This window comes from Triturus cristatus, chromosome 1_2, assembly GCF_964204655.1.
Source record: "Triturus cristatus chromosome 1_2, aTriCri1.1, whole genome shotgun sequence".
NCBI lineage: Eukaryota > Metazoa > Chordata > Amphibia > Caudata > Salamandridae > Triturus > Triturus cristatus.
This window is the reverse complement of record NC_140580.1, coordinates 745,125,119-745,137,317: the sequence shown is the minus strand read 5'-3', so window position 1 is coordinate 745,137,317 and position 12,199 is coordinate 745,125,119. Positions and strand designations below refer to the sequence as shown.

Sequence of the window (12,199 nt, the reverse complement as noted above, 5' to 3'; positions counted from 1 at the left end):
AGGCAAAACTAACGCTATCTGTTCCCCCTAAAGCCCACTCTACAAGGAAGATAGGGGCTTCTATGGCTTTTCTAGGGAACATCCCATTGGATTATATCTGCAAAGCAGCAACATGGTCAACACCGCACACTTTCACAAAACATTACTATGTTGATGTGCAAACCAAGCAACAAGCTAGTGTGGGCCAGGCTGTACTAAAAACACTATTCCAAACCACTGCAACGGATACCGGTAGTCGCCGCTAGGGTTGGATACTGCTATATAGTCTATGCAAAGTGTGTAATCTGCAGCTCATATGCTTCGAACGGAATCTGCTACTTACCAGTATGCATCTGTTCTTGGCATGTAGAGCTGCAGGTCTACACACGCCCACCCGCCTCCCCGGCTACCTGTATCCGTTCCAGTCTATCTTATTTAGATACAACACACATGGGTTTCTTCACTATTATTACTACGCTCCATCTTTCCCTGCTGGCGAAAGACAATCTGAGGATGGAGCCGAAGCCCATGCGCAATACGAACCAAAGGAGGAGTCACCGACCCCGTGACTTCCAAAGACTTTCCAAGAGGAAAAACAAACTGCAAACATCCGGGCCCAACACCAGATGGCGATCTATGCAAAGTGTGTAGATCTGCAGCTCTACATGCCAAAAACAGATGCATACTGGTAAGTAGCATATTCATTTTAGTTTTAAGCCTCCCTTCACATCTTTCCATGCAGATGAGTCGTTGCTTAGGACCAGAGCTGCTTTCCTGCCAAAGTTAGTCACTCCAATCCACTTGGTACAATCCATTACCTTGCCTGCTTTCTACCCTCCCCCACATCCATCAAAGGAGGAGGAGAGAACGCTATCCAGGTGGCTAATCCTGTGCATCAAGATTTGCTACGCCATGGCTAAGAATGATCCACATGAAGGTATTGGAGCTCATTCTGCCAGAGCTAAATTTTCAAATTCTGCTTTGGCTAGAGGTCTCTGTGATTGACATCTGCAAAGTGGCAACTTGGGCCTCCCTCCTCACTTTTGCAAAGCATTATTGCTTGGATTCGGAAGTGAGGAGGGACTGCCATTTTGCTCGTTACAGGATTTTTTGGTGCAGGCAGGCACCCTCCAAATGCGGGGACTGTTGGGGGATTCTATGCAAAACGTGATGAATCCACAGGCAGATGTATCCATCAGAAGAACAAGTTACTTACATTCAGTAACTTTTTCTGGCGGGTACAGTACCTGCCTGTGGAATCCTCACTGATCCACGCACCTCCTTGTTGCCTGTCTGCTTATACCGAAATAAAGTTTATATGTGTATATGTATGTTCTTATGAGATTTTCTATATAACTCATAAGGATGCTATTGACTTGGCAATCCAATTGCATGTGGTTATTTTTTAATATTAAGTACTGTATACCACATATGCTTGTTGGAAATGCTGGTAGACCCGTTCACCTCGAAGGCACGGAAAAATGGGTGGAAACTGGCGTCACGCGGAGCCGTGGTATTATGCCGTTGTCAACTTGGGAGAGCTATGGAGAAAGGTTTCTGTGGAATGTTGCGCATAGAGTGTATTGAAAAGGTGAGGAATTCACTGGCAGATACGGTATCCATCAGAAAAAGCGTTGCCGAAGGTGAGTAACTTGTTCTTCATTCAAATAGGGTAGTGATGACGACCCATCCAAAATTCCTCCCTAAAGTGGTGCCTGGTTTTTATGTCAGACTATCTAATTGCCTACTTCTTTTTCAGAACATCACACCTGCAGACAGATTGCTCCATACTCTCAATGTTAGGAGGGTGTTAACATTTTATCTGGATAAGACTAATCCTTTGAGAAAGTCGAAACCGCTATTTGTAAACTATGGAAATCTCTATGGATTGATTCCTGCATTATCCTGTTACCAGAAAGCCAGCAAAGCCTTAACTGGGAGATCTAAAGTAAGTGGTAAAGTAGCTACTGCTGCATTACTTGGAAGCATTCCAATCTGAGATCTGCAAAGTTGCAGCTTAAAGATTTGTTCACATCTTTACAATACACTATTGCCTTGATTCGGATGCGAGGCAGATGCTCATGTCGGTAATGTGTCTCTAAGAAATCAACTTGCTTAAATATAATACCTCATTAATCTCTCCCCATTTTGGGATTGTTAGGGGATGAGCTAGCTAATCTATTCAGTGCTTCTGATTATCAATGGAAATCCCCTGAGAGAAGGAATGATTTATTACCTGTAATCCTAGTTCTCTCTCAAAGGAAGCACCATTGAAATCATAAGCATCCCGCTCTCCACCTGAGAGAGAGGACAACGTACGATGAACTCTATCAATAGACTAGCTAAACTGCCGCCTTAGGAGCATGATGGAACACTGGAGGCCAGGGAGCCCCTAAATGCACAGTATTTTGTTCTCATGGTTTTCAGTGTTGCAGCCTTTACAGTTGCATTGCCCTGTTCTTCCTTATCATTCACTTTAAAAGAAAGTAAAACGAGTTAGTGAAGGTAGTTTTAAAAGGTAATTTTTGCTTATTTTTAGTGACTTTTAAAGATTGAAGTAGTGCTTGAAGTTGACAGCCTCCTCTTCGGTGTCATCCCAGCCCTTGAAGGCAAGCAAGTAAACATGTCCTCAACGTATAATGGGGACATAGTTTCTCACTGGATCTTATCTGATGTCTCTTCAGCCAGGAAATCTTTTTCTTCGGCGAAGTTGATTTTCTTTCTCTCGAAGTACGTTTGGACAGGGTCCTGCAGGGATGCAATGTCTTGGTGTCATGTAAATCTGGCAAACAGAGGATACAGATCCTGTGCGAGCCTTCTAGTGCCATTTTTCTGCCACATTCTGGGCATTTCGCAAAAAGGATGATATTTTGCACAAAAAAAAGATATATTTCCTGTTGGGGAAAATATCAGAAAATACACTTCAACCCTAAAGTATGTTGAGTGAACCAATTTTGAAATGTTTTTTGTGAGAACATCTAATTGAAAAAGCTTTAAAAAAGCAGAGCTCTGTTACAGTGTTAAGTCAGCCGCAGCAGTTAATAATTACAGGCTAAACTGCCACCTGCAGGGCATGAAAGGACAATGGCGGTCAGAGAGCCTTTAAAGGAACAGCATTCTATTCTTATTGTTTTCAGTGCTGCATTCTGCACAGTTACATTGCCCTATCCTTCTTGATCATTAACTTTAAAAGAAAGTAAAAAGAGTTTAAGGATGTTTCAAAAAGTAACTTTTACTTATTTTTAGTGAGCTTTAGAGGCTGGAGGCCTTTACTTTCTCTTAAACTAAATTAATGGCATTGGCAGTATAGCCTGTTTTAAATCTGCAAATGTTTCATTTTTTTGTTACATGTACCGCTCAGCCTTGTCGAAATAGAGCAAAGATACTGTAAAAATGTGACTGAAAGACCTGCCATGGGGTCGCCGCACATAGGCGGGACTATTCTGTGCTTATGATTTCAATGGATATTCCCCTGAGAGAGAATTATGATTACAGGTAAGAACCCATTATCCTGTAACTAACTGTTCATAGCATGTAGTTTTGTAGATTCACTTGCACTTCCCGTCTTCAGAACTGCGCAGCTCTGTTTGCAGATCTTGTCTTTACTAATGAATTCCCCTTTCACAAAGTACATGTGCACTATACTACGTTCACTCGTCACTCCATTATACTCTTGCGTGCTGTCAGATAAACATAACATTGAGTCTGTGCCTGCGCATTGCCAACAAACAGTGGAGTCGCAGTGCATCCTGTTACTCAAGACTTTCTTCAAAGAAAAACTACTTGCAAGGGTTCAGTTCTAACAGGTGGCAGGAGTATACAGGGCATGTGAATGTACAGCACTAAACACTACAAACCCATTCGTACACGGTAAGTAATGGTTTTCTTTATTTTTGCCCCTCGACAGTATATGTAATGCTGTGGTCTCCCTTGTGTACTTCTCTCCCCCTTCCTGCTAAGTGTTGCTCTCTTGTCTGTCTGCTTATATCCTCCGCACTGCTATAGTTTCTTTTTGATTAAGCACTCCACAAGGGCATGTGTTTTGAGGCTGTTTCCCATGTGTGCTACTCTAAAGCCTGCTGCGCCATATTGCACTCTCGTTTTGTGTGCCTCTCCTCTCCCACCCTGTGCTCTGTGTTGCTGTCTTGCCCATGAGGTATGGTGATGATACTTTACATTTGTGCTGCTTACCCTGCTGCCCTGTGTGTGCTGCTGTTACCCGCACCCTGCTCCTCCGTTAGTCCCCACGCACCCAAAGGCCTTTTGTTTAATGCAAAATACAAATACGCCATTTAACACTGTATTCTAGCTCAAAATGTATCCTTGCATCAATTTTTGACACGTGTATTTCACCCTGTGTAAAAGTGTAAAGCAATGAAAGCTCTGCCAACAGCTGCTCTCATTCTGTTGAGGAGGTATGACTGATCCCTTTCTGGGTCTCCCAACGATTTTCAGAACATGTATCTAAAGACGTACACGTGTTAAAGGAAAAAAGTCCTAAATAAGGGGGTGGGGGGTAGTATGCTGGTCCTTAGTCATTAATGCTGAAGACTACTTTTCAGACCTGACCGCTCATAGCTACTTCCATGATTTGACTGCAAAACAAAGTTCTTGGCTTAAGTTAAATGGCCTGAATAATGAAGCCCAGCAGCATAACCTGAATCTTCCATTCTCGGGTAATACTTAATTTGGATCTCATGAAAAAGGCGAGCTGCACACATGAAGTCTGAGATTGAGATGCAGATAGCAGTGAATCTGGTGAAAATTGAATATAAGAAAACCGTGGTACAAATCCTTCCACAGGCATTATTATCCAGAATGGTTAATCACTTCAAAATGAGCAGCAAAGACAGCCTTAGTATTAGCTGAAGTATAGAAATTGTGTCCCTCAACCGTCAGCAACTGCCTGAAATCGCCAGCAAAACTCCCCAATTCCCTCTGCTACATTAGTTACTTTGATGGAGGGAAGCATCTCGCACCATCTGCAAGAATGGGGAAAAATAACATGAGACTGATGGGCGCTGAATTCTGTGCAAGATGGATGATCGCGGAGGTTCAAACCTCCTCTGCATTCCTCTGAGAATTTCCTTCCGAAATCAGTCATCATTTCCTACACGAAGTTAGCACTCTATGGGGAAAAAACATGGAGTAAAGGAGGTCTCTTATCACCAGAAAGAAATAGGAATCTATTCTCATTACTTTCTATTTCGAAAGAAAGGATCCTGGTAAGAGTTCAGAAGTATTCCCTTTATTAGAAACATCTATCTTTCAAATCTGTTTTCGTAGTAGCTACAAGGTCACCTCGCCTACTCAGTGAGATTCAGGCCCTGTGCAGACATGAACCTTAAATCGTGTACCTGAAGAACACGGTGAGGATGAAAACCGTTCTCTCCCAAAGTGGTGTCAGACTTTCAAATTTATTCAGACTATTTCATTAGAAGCTTTTTTTTCTAAATGTGTCCTCTCCAGGGGAGAGATCTTAGTACTTTTGGTTGTAAAGTGTTTCTAATTCTGCATAGTCAAAACTAAAGATTGTAGACAGTCTGGACTTTTGTTCCTGATTTAAGGGCCTACTAAAACAGAATTGGCCACTACAAAATAATTTCTTTCCAGGTGGATAATAGCCCATTTTTACTACGTTACCAAATAGCAAAGAAAACCTTTCCTGGCTGACAAAGCTCGCTCTCCTAGGGGCAAAGCTTTTATAATGGGTCTTCTGATAAATGTCCCTTTTCAGAAATATATTAAAACTGCCACTTGATGATCTTTACACACATACATTGCAGTATTGTCTTGAATCTGACTAGAGGGCTGACGACCAGGTAAGTGAAGGTTCCTCTGGGTACCTGTTAGGGTAGATTGCATGAGTTTTCCTTCAGTTTTATTATGTAGAATGAGCCTGCTTTTCTATTCACTATTTAGGACTTAATTACGATACTGTGGAAGAGACAAATGTTTATATCATCCTAGTTCAGCTACTGGTAAATCCTCGCTCAAAAAGTATTTCTCCCTTCTGCCCAGAAGAATGAAAGTTTTATCTGTAAAATTAAACTCCTCAAACTGTCACTGACAGGGCATGGAGGGGTGAGATTCTTTAAATGGACAGTTTTGTTTTTCCTGCCTGTTTTGTTTTCTTTTTCTGCAACCTTTCTTTTTCTGTTACGGTGCAATAAAGTTTATCTAAATCTTAATTTTGTCTTTTCTACTGAAAATCTTTGTACCTCTGTATGTTTCTTTTTTATGGAGAGACTTTCTTGGGTTATTACGCAAGCAATAATGAGGTGAAGGGGTTTTCTGGCATTCCCACACCATACACAAGTGTTGCTTTGGGAGGACTGGCAAGGGCCTCCATTTTCGGTAGAATTAACCCACAGTACAGGGGTTGGTTTATTCAACCATGCAGAAGCTGTGAAGGATGAACATAATGCCTACCGTAAAAAAAGAAAATACTGCATGGTCCACTTAATGCTGTTAAATTTGAGTTTAACGGTGGGAGCAGGGGTCTGTTGAGTGATGTTGCTTGCTTACTGATTGACAGTCGGGTCAGAAGCAACATAAAGGTAAAGGGTTCATAGAAGTCCTACAAAGCATGAGGTAAGCTTGAGCATTATTAGTTTCAAGGAACATTAGTCGAATGCAGAGGTCTCCTTTGTTGGCTGCAACATGTAACCGATGTAGGTCTGAGCAAGAGAGGTGGCGTGCATATGCTGTGTGCTCATATAAGCACTTGTACATGGTGGATAATATCTTTATGTAAATGGTATGCCCCTGGAACACATGAGCACAATATTGTTTTCCAGGGAGGGAAGAATGTATGCATCTCAACTAGGTGGTCTAGTGCCATACGTCTTCAGCTGGGGTGGCAAAGCTACACAGTTTGCGAAGTACAGGTCTTGCCACTGGGGAGATGGGGACTGCACAGCTACCCACTGGCAGTAGTAAACAGTAAATGTCAAAGTAAACCTGTTTGGACAGTATCCAAAACACTTGGTGCAGTATTTATATATCAGTTTAGTTACAATTGAGTGGAATTCAGAAGTATACTGACCCCTTCAGAATGTTTTGGATTTTTTCTTTTTAAGCGATGTATTGAAGCTTTCAACAGCTTTCTCATACTACTGTCCGATGAGCCATGCACTGCAACAGTTATACTGTGTACAGTAAAGAAACAGGATATTGGGAGAATGCTAGGGCTGTTTGGACTTTTTATATCAAAATGTTAGTCTTAAAGGGAAATTAAAATGTGTTGTAGTACTCTATATTAATTATACCATCCATTGTCTATCAGATTATCATACTGCTAACATTAGTAATGCGACGTCCTTGTACTACTATGGTACATAAACTGAAAAGCTCTCTTCACAAAGGAGTTAGAAGAACGTTATTTATAGCGATATGCTTGAAATTATTGCACCTAAAAAATGAGGATTTCCTTGTGAGAATAAACTTACTTTCACATGCTTGTCTATGGATTCTGTGGTGAAAACTGGGCAAAGGACTGCTTTCAAGTGTGGAGATGATTACAGGCAATGGTTCAAATCTGCGGCACAACAACTTCTGAAGTATCTGAGCTCTCCTTGGTTCTTTAAATGTTCTTTGCCACAATTCATTTCTTTATGTTAAACCTAGTTTGTTAACTGTTCTGGTTGTGTGTTTGTCAAAAATGTAGTTAAAAGCTATAATAACTAATATGGATGCTCCTAAGCTATTGTGACGTGCTAAGTACTGGGATTCCGCTATCGGTATTGCCATAGTCTATTGTGAATCAAGATCTGAATTTATTTAGCATTTGAGAAATTCACAAGTGTCAAGTTCGATATATTACAATTCCGAACAGTAGCCTTCTTGCTCTTATATCCGCTAAAAAGCTTTGCTCACTAACTAATTTCTGCTTCTTTGCACGTGTCTTTGTCTTTCTAAAACTTGTAACCCTTCTATCATCAGTAGTTACATTCATATGGATTTTCAGATATCCGTGTATTCGATATCTAAATTAAGTTTTGCCCTTTAGTAAAGCTGCCATGTTTGTGGAGATGTCTGTCTTATTTCTGTCTACTTTGTCCTGCTTGCTCTTTATATCTGCTTAATCTCTCTAACCCTCTAACATGGCTGCTGTTTTCTTTCCTTCCCCCTGTCTTGTAGAGAGGTCTGAAGAATGTGTTTGATGAGGCTATCCTAGCTGCCCTCGAGCCTCCGGAAACTCAGCCAAAACGGAAATGCTGTATATTCTAAAATGTCTTTCCTCTCCTCTTCATGCTGCTTCCTCTGGCCTCTTGCTGTAGAAATTCAGTTTAGAGATAAAACAACAAATAAAATATTCATATTGTAAAACATCTCCGTCTTTCCTTAAAATGTGACTAATTCGTTACTAGCGGTCTGCTTGAAAGCAGGTGACATTTTGTTGATACCTGACGTGAAACCAACAAGGATTTCTGCTCTTTTGTATTTTTTTGGACTATTGTCTCTTGAAGTTGGATGTTTACACTCCTGGCACACCAGTGAAACATCCCGAAATATCGTACCAGAAAACTTGAAGGAATCACCATAATTCGTGCTACTAAAGCTTTTTGTCAAATGTGCAAAACGAACAAATGGCTGTTTTAATGAGCCAATATTGTAATGTAATGCAAAGGAATTACTTGATCACTGCAGATGGTTATACTGTGGCTGGAACCTATGTTGACGTTGTTTTACCTGCCTGTGTTATGCCAGGTAGGGAAGGCTGCCATTGTTACGGTGTGCCAATGTGTAACAGAACTTGCTTAATGGATTAAACTTTAGTGTTGTGTACTATTGTGCAATTATTGTATGCCTTATTTGTTGACCTCTTTAGTGGTACTTCATGAAAAAGTTCTCAGGGTAACCGGTGGTGCTGTCTCAGTGTGGATTTTAAGTCCAGATTGAGTGATTAACTGTCAAATTGTCCAGTTCATGAGAATTTTTATATGTGAGGTTGGAGATGGATATCCTAATTTGATATGAAAGTGCCAATCATTAGGCTCAAATTGTATTAACTAAACTGATGTAGTAATCTTGGATAGCTTGCTGTCAAGTGTTTGCTTGCAGTGCTAAAAACGTCGGACTGAAAGGATTTTGTTTTTATGCAGCACCTCTCTAAATTTTATGTTGGAAAGTAATGATGAAGAAAATTTTAAATCTATTTTTTATAGTGATGCAACGAAGTCCCTCCAAAAATCAGACTATTAAACTAGGCAGCATAGCAGCAAATTGGAGGATAGATCGGCACTTGGATTTAATGTTTTAAGCAATACATAAATACTGTTGCAATGATCTGTTCATGGCCGCTTTGGAATGTTACACACAGAGGGATGCTTCACAGCTGTTTAGGATTTGTATCTGCCGTTAATGTTTTTATTTTGTGATACCAACCTAGATGCAACATCCCATTTCTTTCTTTACCCCTTTTCAGAAAGGTCTCAAGAATGTATTTGACGAGGCGATATTGGCTGCCTTGGAGCCCCCGGAGCCGAAGAAGAAGCGCAAGTGTGTGCTGCTATGAACATTCTTCCACAGTCCATGCCCCTCCCCCTCTGCAAAGCTGGTGTTGGCGTCATATTAAAAGCAATGTTTAAGGCAAACTAAAGATTAAAACTTAAAAGAATATTACATTTGTTTTTGCAATAATGGCATTGGCCTGCACCCAAATCCACACAGTATAATGGTTTGACAAGAGAACATGCTGATGTTCATCTTTTAGGACCCCTCATTTGACCTTATTTTTTTTTTTTTAAATGATGTATCCGATAACTCGGATCAATGCTAGTTTTATTTTTGTTTACTTTTTTTTTTGTTTTTGTTACGCGTCGGGTATGTTTGATTTTCACACACAACCCTTCCCATCGCCTACTAATTAACAAACTAATGATAGACTGTTTTATAAACTGTATCCCTTCTGCCACACTGCGAGGACTTCATTGTTAAATTTGCACATCCAGTGGACAGATCAGGCAGCATATTACAGTTGCGTAACCTTATTGTTTCCTAAACGTCTAGCACTCCTTTGGGAACAAATGCACACAGCCCTTTCAGAGTAATTTGTATCATTTTCTTTAGGGTTTGTTGCCTCGTGTAGTACTCAATGGTGCAGGTCTGGTATCTACCCTTAATCTTTGTACGGCAAGAACATATTGGAGATGTAGTACCCCTCACCCATTTCCCTTTTCCCATTTGATCGCCAATTAGCTAGTGAACTGGAACATGCATTCATTAGGAGTCTTGGGGCTTTTGTCCTTTACACATTGAAATTCTAGGTCCTTTTAACATTCATGCTGAAATACGAAACTAAAATCACTTTTTTTCGGTACACCAGACTTATTTTATTGTACAAATAGATTAATACTTGCCAATCACTGCTACACACAACAAAGGTGTAAAGCAAATGCACTTCTGACTATATTAGAGCAGGTAAGCATTGCTGGTGATTAAATATACCACAGAATGATTTCCCAATCCACAATGGTGGTGGTGGTGGGAAGGTGAGCGATAAGTAGGAAGTTTCCTTTTGAGGAATGGATTCATATTGAGGCTAGCACTGAAGGGACCAGTCAGATGAATCGTAACTGCAGGCAAGGTAATCCGTGCAGTGTAAGAACCTTTGGATGTAATTTAGGATGATTTAAGATCATATAAAGGCTCTTACGTTAGACTCCAGTGTTAACATGGATTTTACTAAAACCTTTTTGGTTTGCTATTCCAAATTTTTGTTTTTAATATTTTGTGGAACATTCTTTATTGTTCCTAATTCTTTGAACCATCGCTGTGTTTCATGTCTCAATTCTTTGTATATGCATTCTTTTCAGATGTATTAAACATAAAATATCATTATAAGTCCGCCTAATGTTTATTATTTTTGCTCTGTATTTTGTGCCCTACTTCTACTCCTACTGTTCTACATCACTAATGCCTACATCAGACCATAATGCACAGTTGCGGATTTCTTTGTTTCACACTTATTTAATGTACAAATACATGTATGTCCTGTATGTATTAGGCACCTCTCCATAATGACATCTTCATTAATATTCACAGACAATGAAAATTCCCTCCTGGGTGAAAGTTATTTTTAAAGCAAAACTAAACGTGAATTAAAATGCCTATACAAAGGCAGCATTTCTTTCTGTTTGTATATGCCATTACCATGAAATGTTTATATATGGGGAAAAAAGCCTAGAAATATAAAATTGGTTTGAAGTTATATAGAACAGCACTGCTGTCAAAGTTCTTTCTACCCACAAATCCACTGTGCAGTACTTTGACAGTTGGTCTCTGAGCAAGTTTTTATGATTTTTGTGGCATGCCTGAACACTGGTGTCTTAATTTCTTGCTTTTTTGTTTTTTTCCTGAAAGCAGTTTTTCTTTCACTTTGCGTTTTGGATCATTTACTTGGTATGAATAGATGTTTCTCTTTAGCAGGTTTTAGGATTTACTTTTTTTCCCCTCCTATTTTCTGTTCAAGTGCAGTTAGTAGTGTGCAACTTGTCTGTTGGAGATTACAAGCTGTACAATGTCCTGCTGTCTAATGGGAGACCTGGAATAGCAGTCACATATTTTCCTTTGTGAACACATTTTTATTACATATAGATTATTAATTTTGCTAATTTGTTGATTAGAAATGCTTTACATAAGATTTAGTGGTGGTACTGGAAACAACTAGGGTGTGGTGGTTACCGTTCAATTTAAGAATGTTTTTTAAATATGGATGGTACAGGTAATTTGTACTGTGCACAGCTGCTTCAAAAGAAGCATCCTGGCCGGTAGTGGAAGAGAAAAATCTATAGTCCAGTCCTAGCGAAGGGGCCACTAAAGCAAAACTTAATTAGAAGGAAAGCCTCTTTTTAAAGATAAACTCAGAGCAGGCTAAGTATAAGCTACTGGCTAGGGAATTCAAAAGTCCTGAAGTGAGGGGAAAAAAAATCTGCCACCTTTTCAGGCTTTCCAGACTTTTGGTAGCCTGAGATTGTTCAATCTGAATTGTGGATAAGGTTAGAGTCTTTATATCTTAAATAGATTGGTCCTTTCAGGGCTACATCTGTTTAAGCAAAAGTAAGCTCCTTGAATTGAATACGTTTAACCACAGGCATCCAGTGTAGGCATTTTCAAATGGGAGAGAGATTGACTGCCAAAATAAACATTTTATATCCATCTTAATGCTGCATTCTGAACAATCTGCAGCTGCTGAATAAAATATGCTGGAAGACCG

General features: G+C 39.9%; 1 protein-coding gene across 4 annotated transcripts in view; it reads left to right on the top strand.

Moving 5' to 3' along the window:
- Positions 1–10,827, top strand: part of LOC146867930 (cell division control protein 42 homolog) — a 99,761-nt gene extending 88,934 nt beyond the window's left edge. For 2 of the 4 annotated variants that reach the window (XM_085608655.1, XM_085608654.1), the window contains one exon: positions 9,410–10,827. In XM_085608655.1, the coding sequence (XP_085464781.1) occupies positions 9,410–9,499 (90 nt within the window). In that variant the 3' untranslated portion in view covers positions 9,500–10,827. Of the gene's footprint in view, positions 1–8,121 lie in introns of all 4 variants that reach the window. The other 2 variants (XM_085608658.1, XM_085608657.1) reach the window with 2 other exon arrangements.
- Positions 10,828–12,199: the final 1,372 nt, after the last annotated feature.